At 49.5% G+C, this 19,257-nt stretch overlaps 2 protein-coding genes across 2 annotated transcripts in view; one reads left to right on the plus strand and one right to left on the minus strand.

Moving 5' to 3' along the window:
- The first annotated feature begins 2,217 nt into the window (after positions 1-2,217).
- Rtf2 (replication termination factor 2) overlaps positions 2,218-19,257 on the plus strand; it is a 28,661-nt gene continuing 11,621 nt past the window's right edge. The window contains exons 1-5 of the mRNA XM_021193565.1: positions 2,218-2,381; positions 6,015-6,109; positions 6,675-6,768; positions 7,896-8,035; positions 8,307-8,385. Coding sequence (XP_021049224.1) covers positions 2,313-2,381; positions 6,015-6,109; positions 6,675-6,768; positions 7,896-8,035; positions 8,307-8,385 — 477 coding nt within the window. The 5' untranslated portion in view covers positions 2,218-2,312. The remainder of the gene's footprint in view (positions 2,382-6,014; positions 6,110-6,674; positions 6,769-7,895; positions 8,036-8,306; positions 8,386-19,257) is intronic.
- Gcnt7 (glucosaminyl (N-acetyl) transferase family member 7) overlaps positions 12,170-19,257 on the minus strand; it is a 7,896-nt gene continuing 808 nt past the window's right edge. Inside the window, exons 2-4 of the mRNA XM_021193564.1 lie at positions 15,431-16,459; positions 14,414-14,509; positions 12,170-12,610 (exon numbers count right to left, since the gene is read on the minus strand). Of these exons, the coding sequence (XP_021049223.1) occupies positions 12,387-12,610; positions 14,414-14,509; positions 15,431-16,400 (1,290 nt within the window). The 5' untranslated portion in view covers positions 16,401-16,459 and the 3' untranslated portion in view covers positions 12,170-12,386. The remainder of the gene's footprint in view (positions 12,611-14,413; positions 14,510-15,430; positions 16,460-19,257) is intronic.

A 19,257-nucleotide genomic window follows, 5' to 3' on the forward strand; every position in this document is an offset into this window, starting at 1 on the left:
AAAAAAAAAAAAAAAGAAGAGCAGAAGGAGACAGAAGAGGGGAGGAAGGAGTAGAAGGAGGAAGAAGAGGAGGAAAAAGAAGAGTTAGAAGGAGGAGGAGAAGGAAGAGGAGGAGGCCTAGAAACTATATTCCTTTTAAGAGATTCATTAAATAACTACATTAAGCCAGGCATGGTGGTACATCCCTTAAACCCCAGGACTCAAGAGGTAGAGGCAGGGGTTGGTAAGATGGCTCAGCAGTTAAGAGCACTGACTGCTCTTCCAAGGGTCCTGAGTTCAAATCCCAGCAACCATATGGTGACTCACAACCATCCGTAATGAGATCTGATACCCTCTTCTGGAGTGTCTGAAGACAGCTACAGTGTATTTACATATAATAAATAAAATAAATCTTAAAAAAAAAAAAAAAGAGGTAGAGGCAGCCATATCTCTAGGAGTTCCAGGCCAGACATAGTAAGACCATGTCTCAGACAAAAACACCAGGGCTGTAAAGACAATGTAAAACTGCTGAGGCTCTGCCTCACTGGATATAGTTGCCTGCCTATTACACACAAAGCCTTGGGGGGCATAACTGGGTGTGGTGGTGCACACCTGTGATCCCAGCATTAAAGAGACGGAGGCAGGAGGATCAGAAGTTCAAGATCACCTTTGGCTACACAGGCAGTTCCACCTTCCCACAAACCACCACTGCCGCCAGATTATGTTTCCCTAAGGACAGAATACTTGTGAGTCTTTGGTTTTCTCTGGACCAGCACATTCCTCTCACCCCTAAACCGGGGGCAACACACCCATGGTGGGAAACTAAGAGAACCAGCTCCTAATCTTGTACTTAATTTTTAACCTTTGCTTGATCTCTGTATTTTGTGGCAAGTTGCATCCTTTGAGCTATGAAATTTCAGAAGCCACAAAATCAGATGCAGAACTACTGGTAAGACACCTAAGTGTGACTCTCTCCCTTGAAAGAGCCATCACCAAGTCAAGGGTGTTTAGTGTTATATCCCTTTCTAGTTCCTGTGTGCATGGCACATGCATTTATGACATGCTAGAGAAACATGACTTCCCTCTGAAACATATCCATGGCCCATTTATTTATTTATTTATTCATTTATTTATTGGAAACAAGGTCTCACTCTGTTGCTTAGGCTGGCCCCAGTACATGCGATGTAGGCTCAGCCTAGCCTTGAACTCAACATAATTCATAAAGCTGAAGACACAGATATAAGTCATTTTTCTGGGCCTGCAACCACCTAGGATCCCAGGAGCAGCGGAGCCCCAGAGGACACAGCACTCCCCCCTAAGCGAAGGTGAAAACGCAGAAAAGAAGGTCACCTGAGACTATCTGGTCACTTTAAGTAGTGTGGGCTTCAGAATGGCCACCTTGCGGGCCTGGCGTGGACACAGAAGTGAAGGAGGCCACACCTACTCCAGGACTGCTCACTATGCATACCATTTGCCGCTCTTGTTCCTCTGGGTCTACAGCTCATGTTGGTACCCCAAAGACAGACTAGGGAGACACTGAACCCCGTATTTGTTCTCTTCCCAATATGGTCACACTCCCCTTTCTCCGCCTGCACCATCACTAATCTCTGTAACTGGCAGAATGGGATGAGTGGCTACGCTAAGCTTGTTGGAGACACTGTTGCCCTAGCTTCTGCCCAAAATAACATCTGGATACAGGGCGGAGAGGTGCTCAGTGGCTAAGAGTGCCTGCTGTTCTTTGAGCAAGCACAGGATGGAGTCCCAGAAGCCCAGCAGCTCACAACCACATACAACTCCAGTCCCAGGGAGATCCAACACCCTCGTCAGGCCTCGACAGGCACCTGCAGTCACGCAGTGCCCAAGCAGGCCCACCCACCACGTCTTTTCTTTTGTAAGTCTGGATTTAAAATACGTGAGATACGGTAGCTGAGAAGACAGGTTCCGTCCATCTCATCCTTAGATTTACAGCACTGCTGGCCCTGGTCTCCACGACTGATGTTCTCCCGTCCTCCCTCAAGCCCAAGCTTGAACTGCGGGATGGGGGAGGGGAGGGCCCGCCGGCCACGGCCGGAAGTGGACGCACTCCAAGGATGCTCCAGCGGGTCGCCCTGAAGCCACGCCCAACTCCCGGACAAGGTTTTCAAGGCAATTGGTGTGGACCAAGGCCTCGCGCGGCGACCCCGCCCCTTTCCCGCGCGCTGTTTGTGTGCGTCATCAAGGAGCACCGGAAGTAGGTAGGGTTTCGCCGGCGACTCCGGAAGCGACGGCCTCTCGTCTTTGCCAAGGCTTCTGGTGTTTTTTTTTTTGCTACGGTTTCTGACTTCGGCTTTGGGATGGGTTGCGACGGAGGCACCATCCCCAAGAGGCACGAGCTGGTGAAGGGGCCGAAGAAGGTCGAGAAGGTCAGCGGGGACTGCGGGCTGCGGGGCTCGGGATGAACGGCGGTCACCGGCGCTTGTGGACGGTTTTGCAGGCACTGAATAGTCCGGTTAGCCTGGGGTCCTCCCCACAGACGCTGTGTTGATTTGTAAACATTAACGCTGAACAGGACGGAGACTGGAGAGCTAGTTAGTAGCCTAGCCAGGACTGGGACGTATCTGTAGCTGGCGACGATCACGGTGATAGATGCGATTTATGGACTTTGTGTGTTGTTGTGAAAGGCTGTCACTGTGTGGCCCTGGCTGGCTGGGACTCCCACGTCTGCCTGCTGAGTACTGGGGTTAAAGGTGTGGGCCACCAAGCCTTGGTATTTGAATAATACTTTCATTTTTTTAATGGTTTGTGTGTGTGTGTGTGTGTGTGTGTGTGAGTGTGGTATCCAAGGAGATCAGAAGAAAGCATCGGATCCGCGGGAGCTAGAGCTACAGGTTTTTGTGAGCCATTCATCTTGGTTGTTAGAGCCAAACTCGGGTCCTTTGGAAGAGCAGTACACAAGCTTCCAGAACTGGCACAGTTTCCGCCACAATGAGTATTTTTGAATAAATGCGTGAACAGTCAGTAAGTCTTACAAGACATTGAGCAGATTGTATAGTTCCACACTAATGGATGGTAGGGAAATTGAGTACCGGAAAGTTAGTTAACACCACTGCAGAGATACGGCATAGAGTCGTGAACCACTGTCCCCATCCATTTGTGTGCATTTCAAAGCTAGTGTTGATGATGACTGTTTAATAATATAAGGCACGGGATACCCCCGATACAGTTCCCAGCATGGGGAGGATCATGTCCAGCATTCAGAGAACATTGGGGTGGGAGGTGAATCCCATCCAGTGTTGTACTTAAGACACTGCGTAACTTCCTGACACATCCTGATAAACTCCATTGGGTCCTGTGTGAACAAACCTCTGCCTGTCTCTCTGCCCTCATCTTCTGCCCCCTTTTTAGCTCTTTCACTCCATTCTAGATACCATAGACCTTGCCCCAGTGTCCTGAACATTCCTCACTCATAGTGACATCATGACTTTGGGGGTAGGGGCCACTTGAGACAAGGTCTTGCTGTTAGGTAGCCCAGGCTTGCCCCAGCCCCTGAGTGCTGGTCACAGTGTGTGCTGCTTGGCTCTTTCCCCTCATTTCTTCACCCAGCCTTCACCACAGTCAGCTGCAGTCACTCTCTAAGCCCGCCCCCTCTGCCGCTTTCCTTTTTTTTAATGATCCCTGTTTCTGTGGTTACCCACTATGCATCTCTCCCATGTGCTCAGGGGTCCTTGCATGTCTTAGCTCTGCAGTCTGTAAGATGTTTCTGCACATTATAGACATCCACTGAGCATGTGTTGAAAGTCTGAGGACAGAATGCCCTCAGACCATGCCAACATATCATTCAAGTGTGCATAAAGTATTCATCTTACTGTTGTTGTCGTGTGTCCAGGACTGACTTGGAGTAATGGAAGAGTTGGCAAACAAACAAACAACCACCCCAAACAAATAAAAACAAAACAAAAAAAACAGGGAGGGTGGTTTTTAATAACCCATTTGTCCAAGTACTTATAAAATGCTTGTTGTATATACAATTCTGGTCCCTAATGGCAAATTATCCCTTCTAGAGCTTCCATTTGAAATGCCTGTTATGAAGTAATCATATAGATATTGGGGTGGGGATCTGCCCATGCCTTGGCACACAGCTAAGTCCCATGGAAATAACACTTGTCCTAAGTGAGATGTGTGGTGACTTTTTTTTTTTTTTTTTTTTTTTTTAGACAGTGTTACTATGTAGTCCTGACTGGTCTGGAACTCTCTGTAGATCAGGCTAGGCTCCAACCAATGGAGATCCATCTGTCTTTGCCTCAAATGCTGGGATTAGAGGTGTGCACAACCACATCCAGCTCATGGGGACTAGATAAGTTCCTGGATGAGGACCAGTCACCAGAAAGACAAAATCATGATCAGAAATTGACAATTGTTTTTCCATTTTTGCTATTTGTTTATTTATTTATTCATTCATTCATTCATTCATTCATTTATATATACATGAGTTTATGTGCACCATGTGTATGCAGGAACCTGAATGCATATAGAGTGCCCTGAAACTGGAATTATGAGCTACCTAATGTTGTGAGCTACCTAGCATGATTATTGGTAACCCAAACTGGATCCTCTGCTAGAGCAGTTAAGTGCTCTCAAACAGTGAGTTGTTTCTCCAGCCCTGAAACTTGGCACATTTATACCCCCTCCATATTCCAGGAAGATGTATAAGGTGTTACCAGGAGGAAGTTATATAAGATGTTAAGTTACTATAGAAGTATAAACGTTAATGTTGGTACTAGGGCTGAGATAGATCAGGTAGAGGACCTCTTGGTGTGTGCCCTGCCCTGCCTCCATTCTGTTTTTCATAAAGCTTGCACACACAGTTTAATGATGTCTATGAACTTGCTTTGTGTGTGTTGGGTGTTGGTAGATCTTTATTTAACATAATACTAATTTAAAACCTTTTAAAAATGTATGTTATGTGCTGTGTATGTGGGGGTCAGAGAACAGCTTTTGGAGGCTGGTTCTTTCCACTGTGGTTTCCAACGGTCAGATTGAACTTGGCTTGTTTTGTTTTGTTTTTTCACCTCTGAGCCATCTCACGTGCTTTAATTTCTTAAAACTTTTTAAAGTCCCAAATTCATATACCACTGTTCTATTTACTTATTATCAACATACTTACTATACTGGAGATTGAGCCTCATGTATGCTAGGCTGATGTTCTGTCCTGGAGCCACGTTCTCCACATCCAGCCATTTACTTGGTTTCTTTTATAATTTATAAAATACATAGTTGGGAGGCTGTGTGGCAGACATGTAGAATTCAGAGGATAGTTTGTCACTTCTCTCCTTTACCTTTCACCTAGGGACAAACTCAGGTCTTTTTTGTTGTTTGTTTTCGAGACAGGGTTTCTCTGTGTAGCCCTGGCTGTCCTGGAACTCACTCTGTAGACCAGGCTGGCCTCCAACTCAGAAATCTGCCTGCCTCTGCCTCCCCAAGTACTGGGATTAAAGGCATGTGCCACCAGGTCATTCAACATAGAGGCAAACACCAGGCCTGCCGGGCGATCCCCAGTGACTGCCGGGCGATCTCGGCTCCATCGTTTTCCTTTAGAAGCAGCATCTTGTTGGGTTACTTAGGCTGGCCTCAGACTTTATCCTCCTGCCTCAGACTCTCAAATACTGGGATTATGGTCACTACTGCTCCAGGGTGTGGGTCATTATTCTGATTTTAAAATTAAACAACACAGTATGTGTATTAGTTACTTTTCTGCTGCCGTGATAAAACACCATGACCAAAGCTACTTAAGGAAAAGTTTATTTTGGCTTATGCATCTGGAGGGAGTGTCCATGACGGCAGGTGACAGAGAGGCAGCTGGCTGATCCATTTTCATCCCCAGGCAGGAGAAGTATGGAGAAGTTATAAACCTCCAAGCCCGTCCTCAGGGCCGTGCTTCCTCCTGCAAGGCTCCACCTCCGAGGTTTCATAAACTCCTCCAACACCACCCCTGGGAACCACGGGGTACATCTTACACATGACCAGAATGGAGTGACAGAGTGTGTTCCCTTTCTTAGGTCGACAAAGACGCTGAATTGGTAGCCCAATGGAACTACTGTACTCTAAGTCAGGAAATCCTGAGGCGCCCGATAGTTGCCTGTGAGCTTGGCAGGTATGGACCCTTCATGTAACCGAGATGTATCTGTCCCGTTGGTTTTAAGAGAATACTGAAGTACTCGATAGCAGCTGTCCTAAGCACATTAATGGGGAAGGTGAGCCCGTGTCCGGACATAGCCTGGACCTTCTGCCTCAGTTTGTTTTACACTTAGGAGCCAGTAGTGAGTGCTGAGATATAAGCCCAGAGCATAAAGCAGCCATGAGTAGTATCAAGAGCAGGGGGGAGTTGGGAGTGGAGAGGGCATGACCTGTCTGGGGGGGGGCGGGCACTGCTACTCAGTTCCAACTGGTTTTTAGAGTGAAGAATGTGGGCCTACTGGTTGTAAATCTTCTGATCTTTACTTTTTGAAGGACAGGGGGAAATAAATACTCGCATGTTGATTTTTCCAAGTCTTAAAGTCCACGCCACCCTGGCTTTAAGCCACTGCTTTGTGTGTTTGGGCAGCAGTTGAAGCAGCGCAGAATGTTAGCAAAGGTGGGCAACTTTGGGGTCACGTTCAGGTCTTCCCGTTTGGTTCCAGAATCACTACTGCAGTAGTAAACTCTGCTCCCTCTTGTAGACTGTATAACAAAGATGCCGTCATCGAGTTTCTGCTGGACAAATCTGCTGAGAAGGCCCTGGGGAAGGCGGCGTCGCACATCAGAAGCATCAAGGTAGGACACCGGTGTGGCTGCGCTCCAGGCGCCTCTCAGGGAGGTTGCTTTAATAGGATCTGTGTCTTTGTTAGGGTTCCATTGCTGTGAACAGACACCACAACCAAGGCAGCTCTTATAAGGACAGCATTTAATTGGGACTGGTTCTGAGGCTCAGTCCATTATCAAAGTGGGAGCATGGCAGCATCTAGGTAGGTATGGTGCAGGAGGAGCTGAGAGTTCTCCATTTTCATCCAAAGTCAAACAAGAGAATACTGGCTAGTACAGGGGTATTAAAACCCATGCCCACAGTGTCACACCTACTCCAACAAGGCCACACCTACTGCAACAGTGCCGTACCTCCAAATAGTGCCACTCCCAGGCTAGGCATATTCAAACCACCACAGTATGTATACATTAGGGACTGAACTCAGCACTGGCAAGATGGCTCAGTGGGTGAAGCACCTGTAACCTGAGTTTCCTGGAGCCCACATGGTGCAAGGAAAGAAACGGCTCAACAGCTTGTTTTCTGACCACCGTGGAGCGCTCCAATGTATTTACTAAAGTAAATAAGTCAACACAGAAAGCTCTGTTTTAAAAACAGCGTTCAGGGGCTGTGGCAGGGGCCTTGGATTCAGCTCTCCAGCACCGAGGTAAAAAGCTCGGTGTGCGTGCTCGGTGTGTGCGCCTGTGACCTCAGCACGGGGCTGGAGACAGCAGAGCCTCCGGCTCACTGGCCAGGCAGCCTGCTGAATTGTTGAGCTGAGATTCACTTGGACTCTCTCAGCGAGGAAGCCAAAGAGAGGGAGGGGACTCCTGAGCTGACAGCAGTAGCTCTGCTGGGAGCGTGTGCTGGAGAGGTGGGGGCAGGAGGATCACACCGGACACTGACCTGGCCAGCACCTCGGGCGCATACACAGGAGCACATAGATGTGCATACAACCCCCCCCCCACACACACACACACACAAACACGTGATATGATTCTGTGCTGAATGTTGAAATGTCTCCATCTTCAATTGGGTCAGCTTACAGTTCTTTCCCTTCTGGTGCTGCTGAAGTGATGATGGGCGTCCATAGAAGTGAGCGTCCTCCCAGGCCAGGTCCCTGTGCTTATTTCATGTCCCCATTATTAATGTTTCCCCACAGAACGTGACAGAGCTCAGGCTTTCTGACAATCCCGCCTGGGAAGGAGATAAAGGGAACACCAAGGGCGACAAACATGATGACCTCCAGCGAGCTCGGTTCATCTGCCCTGTGGTGGGCCTAGAGATGAATGGCCGGCACAGGTGAGGGTGACTGGGTGATGCAACCCTGGTCTCGTTGCATTTCTCTGTGTTGTCTTAGAGATGTAGTAGGGCCTTGTGGGAAATGGGACTAGGCACCATGGGCTCTTTCCCCAGTGGCTGTCTGTGCACTTAACTGCCTACCCTGCTTAGCTCACTCAGAAGAGTGGCCCTGCCCTGCCCTGCCCTGCGCCCCGCTCTGCACGATGGTTGGGTACTGAAAGCATGCGGTCATAATGCCGGCTCAAGCTGCTCTCCCTTGGTCCCTCTCCAGGTTTTGCTTCCTCCGATGCTGTGGTTGTGTGTTTTCTGAACGTGCCTTGAAGGAGATAAAAGCTGAAGTGTGTCACACGGTGAGTTTCCTCCATGTGTTCCTTCTTGGCAGCTTTAACATCTTTCCTTCTGCTATTTAAATCCTAAAGTTGTTCTGAAAGCAGTCAATAGGTCGCTTCACCGCTGCAGGTGCATACTCAAACACACTGAGGCCATCCCTGGTCACTCTATTTAGGGCCGAGTTCTCTCTACTCCAAACTGGCTGCCTGAAGGCCCAGCTCTCCTTAGCCTCACATGCTCCTTCCTTGTCTCTGTTGGGGACCTTGTTACCCATCTGATCTCATCGTCACAGAATTGTGGCACTTAGTGAGGTGTTTGCACGGAAGCCATGCTGACTGCTCAGTGAGTTCGAGTGTGCTTAGACCTGTCATGGGTGATGCCCTCTGCTGGTGGCTTTAGTGAGCAGTTGTCATGGCAGCTCCTGCCCTAGCCCTTACTACTGGGATGTCCTGAAGGAAAAGATCCACCAGAGTTCTGCTCTTGTCAGCGCCCCTCGCACTGGAGAGACCCGCACAGAAGTATTGATCACTGTGACCTGCTTAGAAGGGAGATTGCAAGGATGTGTAGGTGAGGGGAAGCGTCGACCTTAGCAGTGGGCAACAAAGGCATCTTGAAGCTTTGAGTTCAGAGCTGGAGAGCACAAGGCACTGGCAAAGGCTGGGTAAGAGCAGGGTGCAGCAGCAGAAGGGGCAGGGGACCCCAATTCCAGGAGCAGCAGGCATGGCCAGGGTGAGGAGGCACAGACGTTGTTGTAGATAGTCATCTCACATCGACGGCTGGGCTGACCACCTTGGTATTCATGGATTTTAGTCTAAGGTGACAAAAAGCCAGCGTGCAGTGGCTCCAGATGTTCTAAAGCACACCCTTCACTCTTGTAGCATTCACGAAGCCGATGGGTGATGACGTCAGTGTGGGATGCCGGGACAGTGGCTGACTAGTCTTCATAGCATGTGCAAATGTCATGTCAGGCTTTCTTCTTCAAAAGTAGTCCCCTTGGAAGGTAACCTCTTGATGCAGCTGTGGCATGTAGGAGCCTCCAGTGGAAGGTGGTAACACTTCTGCTACAAAGGAAGTGAGGTCTGAATGACGGTGTCTGGAGAAGGCCCCACCCTGCGTCGGGTGCTTCCTGCTTAGACTTCAACAGTGGAGCAGGCCCTGTTTCAGCTGCAAGAGGCAGAGTGCTACTGAACACAGGACAGCCACGGCGCATGGGCGGATCTTCCGGCCACTCATTTATCCCCTCCCATCCTAGGCTGCCTGACAGACACTGACTACTGTGACCTAGCAGTTTACAGAGACGAGAAATTCACTTCACAGTTGGTGAGGCTGGGAAGTCCTAGCAAGGTGCCAATGTCTGCAAGGGTGCACTATTCCACGTCATTATGTGAAGGGTGTTAGCATGGGGTGGGCGTGGTGATAATGAGGGCAGAGAATGAAATGTCACAAGCAAGCACAGATTCAAATGTTTATGAGCATCGGGTTTCCGCAACACTCTTCCAGCTGACAGACTGTTCTGTCTGTGGAGTGCCCCTCCAGCCTCTCAGCCAGGACCCCTCCCCCACTGTCCCTGCCAGATCCTCTCTCTGAAGTATGGCTATGCTCCATGAGGGGAAAGAACTTGTCCTTTATAAAGAACACACCTGCAACATTAATTAATGTCATTAATTAACATTAATTACTTCATGAGACTGTGTGACCCAAATGCCTGCCTGCCACCAGGCCCTGCACACTGCTACACTTGGGACTGACTTTGCAGCCCAGGAACTCTGAGGAACATTTCCTGTGGTGTGTCAATGTATCATCTCTGGACCCAGAGTCCAGTATGTGAAGTGAAGGAGTTATTATGACTCTTCAGAGCCCTTCCTTTTACATCCAAATGTTCTAAACAGGGACATTTTTAACTTGGGAAATAGTCCTATTGCTATCAGGAACCAGACTCTGACTTGCAGTGTGAAGTTTCTGAAGTTTGTTAGTAATGTTGGCTTGCTGTTGGAACCATCCTCGGGTACTGGGTGCCCAGCACAAAGAAGTCTGGCTGGGCAATTTCTTCCACCCATCTTTCCTTGATTTGATGAGAAGCAGAGAGAGCCTATCTTGGGAAGTTTTTATAGGTCAGGCCTGCAAACTATACCTGGAGCATCTCACATTTCATTGGTCACTTCAAGGAGCCTTTAAAAAGGAGTCTGACCTGGGGTGTAGAGTGAAGTGACAAGTGCTGGTCCTTTCTCAGCAGCCTGCCACTGCAGTGTAGAGATAGCACAGCATGCATCCTGCTGTGTGTCATGAGGAGGGAAAGGAGGTGAAGCCACAGGGGCAAGACCAAAAGATTGCTAGGTTCAGGCTCTTTGAAATGTATAAGTCACCAACAGGACAGCGATGTGAGGGATGGGCGTGGTGGTGCACGCCTTTAATCCCACTAATCAGGAGGCAGAGGCAGGCGGGTCTCAAAGCTGAGTTCAAAGCCAGCCTGGCGTTCTATGGCAGGAAGGCAGCTTGGTCTCTGCTTGTCAGCCTGGGTGCACTGAGATCTGTCCCTTATCTCCACAAGAGGCTGTGACACGCTCACACAGTACACACAGCAATAAGATAATTCAGGCTCTCAGGCTCAAGCTGGCTTTACTCACGCTGTACAGCATGGTGCCCTTTGCCTCCAGAGAACAGCGCCCACAGGCGTGCAAGTGCTGTGGTTGGGTTATACAACAGACCACAGCCAGAAACAGTTCTATTTCTGCTCTGTCCTCTGTGGCTTGGAATAAGAAACGCATCGCCATGCAAGGGGCGGGGACTGCCTTAACATTTTCGGTGTATAGTAAGGGAAAGTGTTACCTAGGCAGGGATTACTTTAATCTTATATATTTTGCTTAAAGTTGATTTGTTGTGTCTGCCTTTAGAGTCTCTTCACTCTGCTCAGCTCTTCCAGGCCCCTCAGTACCTCACTGATGTGATCTCAGCTCTGTGTGGGAAGCCTCCGTTGGCTGAGGTGCTGAGATGTGGCCTTTACAGTGTGTTGATCTCCTTTTGGGCTTACTTAAAAAACAACTGCAGGGCTGGAGAGGTGGCTCGGTGGCTAAGAGCATGGGCTGTTCTTGGAAAGGACCTGAGTTCAACCTCATGGTGTCTGGCAACCTTTTGTAACTCCAGTTCCAGGAGCGCCACCACTTTCTGACTTCCATGGGCAGCATGTGATACACATATGTGGTACACATACAGGCAAAACACTCATACACATAAAATACTTGAACATGTCAGTCTTTATGCCACCAAGGACATTGCTAGAGAAAGAGTGTCTGTAGAAGTTTCCCAGAACAGCAGCAACAACAGGAGAGTCAGGGAGATAGGAGGGAAGGGCCTGCACCTGAGGCTCAAGATGGTCATGACCTTTTATGTCTTCAGCTTGTACACCAGGGTGTTGGCCACTTACCACATACCTAATTTGAAACACTCCGTAAAAGTCAAGAGTGGCCTCCTCCCCCTCTCTCCACGCTCTTGTGTGCAGAAGCCCCTGTTGAAGTGACACGGGCAGTGCAGTTGTGGTCCCCAACATGGCAGGAAGAATAGCAGATGGTGTGCCAAGACTACACAGACTTGAGGCAGCGTTCTTAAGAAGCGTGCATGCTTCTTCTGTGGGATTATTCATTTTACCCCTAGATGTTTTCCTGGAATTTTCTAGAACAAAGTTGTACTGCTCTTGATCCATAGGGACAGCTCTAGAGAAACATGGCTTCCTGTGGGTGGGGCTTTGTTGTGTATGGTGCCTCTTACCCAGGACCTCCAGGCCCTCAGAAGCTGGCCGGCTGCTGGTGTGTCCGATGTGAACTGGATTGAGCAGGTGGAGAGACTCGGCAGCTGATAATGTGCTGGGCCTCCAGCTGTTGGCTTGGGCTCACAGCCACAGCCTCGGGTGTTTTCCTCATAGGTCTCTCCCTGCCTCTGCAGTGGTGAGGTCTGGTGGCACATGTCTCTGCATCATTTTTGAAATCATTCACATCCAGGAATTTAAAGAGCAGTGCTGACACGCGCCTTAGTGGTGAGGGTGACTGTTGAAGTGACTTTCCTGGGGAAACCGCCAGTGTGGCTCTGGAGGGACCTTGGCCTGCTGTAGGGCTTTGAGTCGGTGCCACCTCTCTAGGCATACCCCCACCAGTGGGTCCGAGGAGGGCTCCAGCGTGGCAAAGAAAGCTGGCAGCTGGATGAGCCAAGGCAGGTCTCCCAGGCTGTACACACAAGTGTCTTGGGCATCATGGTCTGCAGAAAGAAGCAGAAATTTAACCGCCTGTTTCCCCAGGAGTTCAATCCCAGTACAAGTAAGGGGTGCACACTTCCTCGGGTGTCAGTAGCGGGTGGGGGTGGGAGTTTCCTTCTGAAGCTGTAATTGGTCTCCAAGGGTGGATTTTGAATTTACACTGGGGGATTTTCACCTTTGGGCTAGTACTTGGGGAACATTCTAAACAGCGTGGGCCACTAAAGAGTGCTGCTGCCCCAGGCAAGGGGGCTCATGCCTATAAATCAACACTTGGGAGGCAGCTAAGGCAGGAGGCTTGCCATGATTATGAGGACAGAGTTAGTATCCGGGCAGTCTGGGCCTAATGAGCCCTGGATTCTAATTCCTATTTTAATTAACTTATACTCATATCAGGTTTCACTCAGAAGAACTGATAAAGAGAGCATTGATAACTTTTTTTGTTGTTTTGTTTGTTTGTTTGTTTGTTTGTTTTTCGAGACAGCATTTCTCTGTATAGCCCTGGCTGTCCTGGAACTCTACAAAGTGAGTAGACCAGGCTGGCCTTGAACTCAGAAATCCGCCTGCCTCTGCCTCCTGAGTGCTGGGATTAAAGGCGTGCGCCACCACGCCCGGCTGAGTTGATAACTTTGTACACCACACCTTTCTGATGGACAGCCCGCAGGCAAGGAGAAGCCTGGAAGGCCGTGGAGGGCCACCCGCACCTCTCACTGCAGCAGTGGGTGAATGAGGCAGGAGGATCATGAGTTCAAGACCAGCCCGGCCACACAGCAAGACCCTGTCTCAAAAGTAAAAGGAACGTGGTCTGTTCATGGAGCTCAGTAGATGGTAGGGAGGGGGGTTGATAGATGCCGTTGTAGCTCCCTGTTGAATTACAATGTCTACCTTAAAAAAAAAAATGTTCTAACCAGATATGGTGGCATATGCCTTTAATCCCAGGAGGTGGAGACAGGAAGATCTCTGAGCTCCAGGCTAGCCTGGTCTACGTAGTGGGAGCCTGTCTCCTCCCTGTCCAAAAAAAAAAAATCAACCCAGTAAGCTGAACACTTGTGGCTCTCTGACCTGGCACTGTCAGGACAGTGTGTTTACTCACCTTTGAGCTACCTTGGCCTCAGAGTTGGCACCCTTCCCCCTCATTAACCTGTTTATGTTAGGTCAGGGAAGTGGGGCACCTGGCAGCGCCCTGTGCATGCCCGGGCTCCTGTCTTAGTCTAGAGCCCCTATCCAAGCGCCCCGTCACCGAGTGGAGTGATGGCCTTGTGTGGCAGCTGATGCTTAGGAAGCTGCTTGTGGACAAACGGCAGCACCCGAGAGGGGTGCTGTGTTCAGCCACAGTCCTTCTGTAGCCAGCCTGTGTGGCCTGCGACTGGTACCCCAACGTGAGTGCACCCCTGCTTCTGTGGATTCTGCAGAGTATTGCGCATCTGTTCACTCATTAGCGTTGTGCAGTAAAGTAATGGTTCCTCTGCAATCCTCAGGCAGCCACCTCTAAAGTGAGCTGGGGGATAGAGGACTGGACTTTACCCTCCAAAGGACTCTAGCTTCCGGCACCCCAACTGTTTGCCCCAGACAGGTTGGCCATCAGCCAGGTCCCTCTAGACCTGGACCCAAACCTCTGGGACACCAGCGGGAGGTGAATTCATGGTTCCTGGGAGAGAATCCACCAGAGAACAGAAAGACTCTCCTGCAGCAAGGGCTGCCTGAGAGTTGCTTGGCCACCCAGTGCCCTGCATGAGCAGGACTTGCTGGTGCACATCCTTAGTCCTAGCACCTCACAGGCAGAGGCAGACTGCTCCCTGAGACTTTACCTGTGCACCCCTTGTGACCATCTCCTGCCTCTGTTCTCCGTTTTGTGGCTCGAATGTGTCCTTCCCATCCAGCATCTGGTGTGGCACCTGGAGCATCTGAGGGGAGAGAAAACCAGGGCACACTGTAGTGTACCGTTTCCGGCCGTTACAGTGCAAGCTGTGCGGCCTGCCGTTGCCCTTCCAGAGATGCAGTCACTGTGAGAAAGACCTGTGCAGTGACCATCACTGTATGCACTGACCAGGGTCCATCCTGCCCTTCACTGCAGTCTTCACCCTTTTCCTGCCTCTCAGAACTCACTGGATGTGTGTGACGTGCCCTCAGGACCATGCTGGGGCTCTGTGCTGCATTCCCTTCTGACAGCCCTGGTATGTGATCGGGGAACAGGGCTTGCAGTGGGCCTGAGAGATCACAGAATGCTCCAAGACCGTTCCTGCTGGGTCTCTGTCTGTAAGAGTGTTATTTAGCATCAGCCGTAGGTGGCCATGCTTGAAGCAGCATTCTGTGAGGGAACCAGTCAGCCTGTCTCAGAGAGGATGGTATAAACTCAGCTAAAGGACCGAACCAACCAGAGTCCCCCCACAAGTGGGGGGACATCGCCACAGACAACATCACTTTTCCTGTTTTGGGTTTTTTGTTTTTCTGTTTTCTAGTCAAGAACTCACTCTGTAGCTCAGGCTGTAACTGTACAGCTGTCCTCCTGCTTCAGCTTCCCAAGAACTGTGATTTATAGGATGAGCCCTTAGCAAAAATGCAAGTTTTTCCAAACATTTATGCCCAGGATTTCCAAAAGATTCTGTTGGAGGAGACACAAACGAGCCTAAAATATCCAGGTTGGATAGGAACATGACAAGACTATCCCCCTGACGCCACACTCCTAAAACAAGAGGCCACCTCATATTCTTTGAGTGGAAGGCCTTGTGAGATGCAGGTCCTGTACATAGCCACAGCAAGACATCTAAGAGTCAGCCCCTGCCAGCTTCTTCCCTGAGTGTCACCCACATGGTGAGTTATCCTACCTTTCAGTCGGTTCAGGGTCACCCAGTAGTGCTGCTCCGGGCTTTGGATGTCTTTGGACCACTGCAGCATGTCTTTTGCACGGGGATCAGTTAGGACAAACCCTACAAACTTTCTCGTAAGTGCGTAGTGAGCACTTCCAGAGGAAATTGTTAGATTGTGAGGTGGGTTTTGTTTGAATATTGTATTTGGAGATGTGTAGCTGTTTTCATTGGGGCTGGGCTTTGGAGAGCCTTGGCCTGTCTTGGGTTTGGAGTTTGGGGGTGGGATCACCCCAGGAGTGATGTTTTTACCCTTCCACCTGGTTCTGATGTAGTGGATGATTTCTTTGTTGGTTTTGATAGGGAATTCCTGTCCACAGAGATTCATGACATAGTGCCATTGAAATGGGGAGTGGACTAGATCCCTCATGCAGTCAATCTCTGCCTGCAGCCTCCTGAGGTTGTCATGAGCCACCTTCTGTGTCTTTGATGAAAGAAAAACATTTCCAAAACAGTCCACAAAGGTTTGCATGGCACTCTTAAACTTCTTTGGGGCATTTTCATCAATGTGGATACAGTAGACATTCTGAGGTGCATAAATCGCTCTGAGAAGCCGCACGAACATGGCTAGCTCCCTAGGAGCATGTATAACATAGGCCAACGAGAAGTTCCCCTCTTCTGCAGACAGGGGTCTGGTTATGAAGTGCAGCCCCCGGGCCATCCTGGAGCAGTTTGCAGGTGTGCGCAAGTGAGCAGGTACTTCAGAGTTCTGAGGGGGTTTGCAGAATTGAGCGATTTGGGGAGCTGCCTTTTTCCCATCAAATAAAGCTGAGCACAGTTCATCTGGATAGAAGCCACAGTCCACCACAGCTGGGTTGGTGGGCTCAGCCTCAGCCTCCTCAGGACCTGGGTTTCTCAAGTAAAGAAAGATGAAGGCGCAAATCATGCCACATGCCACCAGCCCAGCCTTTGTGGTCCGGAGCTGGCTCATTTTTTGAGCTCTCACTGTGTTGTCACCACCATAGCTTGAAAGGTTTTCCTTTTAGTTTCCTAAAGGAACAACAGAGCATTTAGAGTAGGCTAACTTCCTCCAGCCCCTGCGACCCCCGGCTCCTCTGAAGCACATTCAGTGTATGTTCTTAAGGCAGTCACTTGGGTGGGGATGCAGCGCAGTGGGTGCAGTGCCTGCCTGACATGCATGAAACCCTGGGTCCCCATGTCTGTCAGCTCTGCACATGTGAGTGGAGACAGGAAGAGCAGAAGTTCAAGGTCATTGTTGGCTACACAGCAGTTTCCAAGGATCAGTGGATGGATGGATAGGTAGATGGTCAGATGGGAAAGTGCCGTTTGAGCAGAACTTGGTTTATTGGCTTTTTTCTTTCTGCTCCCCCCCCTTTTTTTTTTTTTGGTTTTTCGAGACAGGGTTTCTCTGTATAGCCCTGGCTGTCCTGGAACTCACTTTGTAGACCAGGCTGGCCTCGAACTCAGAAATCCGCCTGCCTCCGCCTCCCTAGTGCTGGGATTAAAGGCGTGCACCACCACGCCCGGCCCTTTTTTTTTTTTTTTTTTTGAGGGGCTTGTTATGTTGCCCAAGCTGACCTTGAACTTAAGGGTTTACACATCCTTCTGTCTCCGGTGCCTAAGTCTTTGGACTGCAGGTGCATTAGGCACACCTGGCTATAATTTGACCACTTTTAAATGTGTGTACTCTGAAACTACCACCACAGCAGGTCTTCTATGTTGGGTGTATAGCTTCACAATGGGCTTCTCCGGGTCAATAGTACAGCAGCAGGTAGGAGAGAGAGTTCCTTACACTCTGCACTAGTCACCACTCCATTCCCATGGTAACCATCCTAATTGGCTTGTGGGGGTGATTCCCTGTGGTGTCACTGTGTGTCCCTGATGACTATCTCTGCTAAACACAGCTCATGAGCTGTGTATGTATTCACACCTTTCTGTGTTGCATTGAGTCTGAGTCCATAAAGAACTTGAATGACAAATTGAGAGCAGTCTTTTGGTTACAAAATTAAACCTGTTGAAATGAGCTGATGGATTGCTTTTAGGCATTAAAATCAAGGTGTGTAATGATGTCTCTTGTCACCAATGTGGTCAACTGTCTAGAAACGGAGTAGGAACTTGAGCAGGTACCACTGCAGCAGACAGTGCCGAGAGCACATTAATGAGGCGACTGTTGTATACCTACCGTCATTGTCCTTCCTCACTGAAAGAGGAGAGCTGGCCGAGTGAGGTGTCAGGAGGTCTTGCTCTTTGTGAATCCTGGTTCTGTGTTGCCACAAAAGTCATATTGTCATGGCAAAAGAGACTTGCAGGAGCTCTTTTCCTTAAAGTGACTTGGCAGTTGGTAGAGCTCTGAGTTACTCTCAAGTTTCACAGCCTTGAGAGCTCTTCTTATCTCAGATGGTTAAATACCACATTGATTTTCAGTGTAGTTTCTGATCACCTAACATGCTTTGAAATACAAAGCAGTTGCTGCCCCGGGCACTGCTCACAGATTCAGTCAATACATGCCAATTGCCGAGAGCATCAAACCTTAGGGTCTCCTTTATTAAAGAGTTTATAGGGCTTGCAAGGTCTACCTTCATGAACACTCTGATGGCTCATCATTTCAAGTCTGGTCCCCAAAATAAACAGCCTTGCCCCCAGTATAGAAGTCCCCCAGGACGGAGGATCCTGGTTGACGGAGATGCAGATCCAACCTCTCACAACACTGAGGATTCTTGGGTGGTGTCATTTCAGGGTTTCCTTACCTTTCAGCCTGCTTGAGTTTTTTGAGACAGTCTCACAATGTTGTCCTGACTGTCCTGAAACTCACTGTGTAGACCAGGCTGGCCTGGAACTCACAGAGCTGTGTGCTGGGGTTAAGGGCATGTGCCGCCACACCCAGCTGAAACTTGGGAATTTTGACCAAGGTACACAGAAAGTAAGTACTCATGGCTTGGCACACCCTTCCTGGTGGTATAGGTTTTGCCAGGAAGAAGGCTCAGGGTCTGCTTGGTTCTCACACTAGCGGAGTGTGCCCCCATAAACCTGCTGTAGCCATGCGCCAGGGACTGCTTTTCAGACATCTATATAATTAAATGAGACAATCCCAGGGGTTGCCCAGTGTCCTTCAGGGCACTCCCTGGCCTAAATGGTTTTCTGCCTTTTGTAGGTGGATGAGAGCAAGGTGTGTCTTTCTTATCATCTTCTCCTGGTTCCTCAGCGCAGCTGATACTGGGGTCTGACTGTCACCCACTCAGATAGCCAACTGCTATTTCCACACAAGCCGCCCTATTTCTATTTAGTGTGCTGTCACATGGACTATATATAGTATTGCTCCTTTTGAGAATTTTCTTCATCTGATCAGCAGTTTTCAGAGTTTCCTCAAGCTTTACCACAGCCTAGCTCACTGTTCATTCCTTACCCTGAGAGCCTGCTTTGGAACCTGAAGGCTGAGCGCAAACCAGGGAGCCAGGCCAGTGGCTGCCACAGGACCTCCTAAGTATCCCTTCCCCTGATCTTCTCACTGGGGTCATCACCAGCCTGCCACTTGGTTGGTCGCAGACCCTGTGTGTCACAGCTACTTTCTGAGCATGGTGACACAAGTCACTGTGGTCACAGCAGGACAGTGTCCACAGCACCATGAATGTCAGCTTTTAGAAACCGCTAGATAGATCATGTTAGTTGGGCTAAATTGAACCCACAGGCTGTCCATAAGATGGGCATCTCGTTTGCAGTATGCTTCTACTGAGGCCTGTGTGCTGGCTCAGCTGTGTGTCTGCAGAGGTGGGCTCCTCTATGGAGTGTCCACTGTCTGCAGAGGTGGGCTCCTCTATGGAGTGTCCACT

Source organism: Mus pahari, chromosome 3 (assembly GCF_900095145.1).
Source record: "Mus pahari chromosome 3, PAHARI_EIJ_v1.1, whole genome shotgun sequence".
Taxonomy (NCBI): domain Eukaryota; kingdom Metazoa; phylum Chordata; class Mammalia; order Rodentia; family Muridae; genus Mus; species Mus pahari.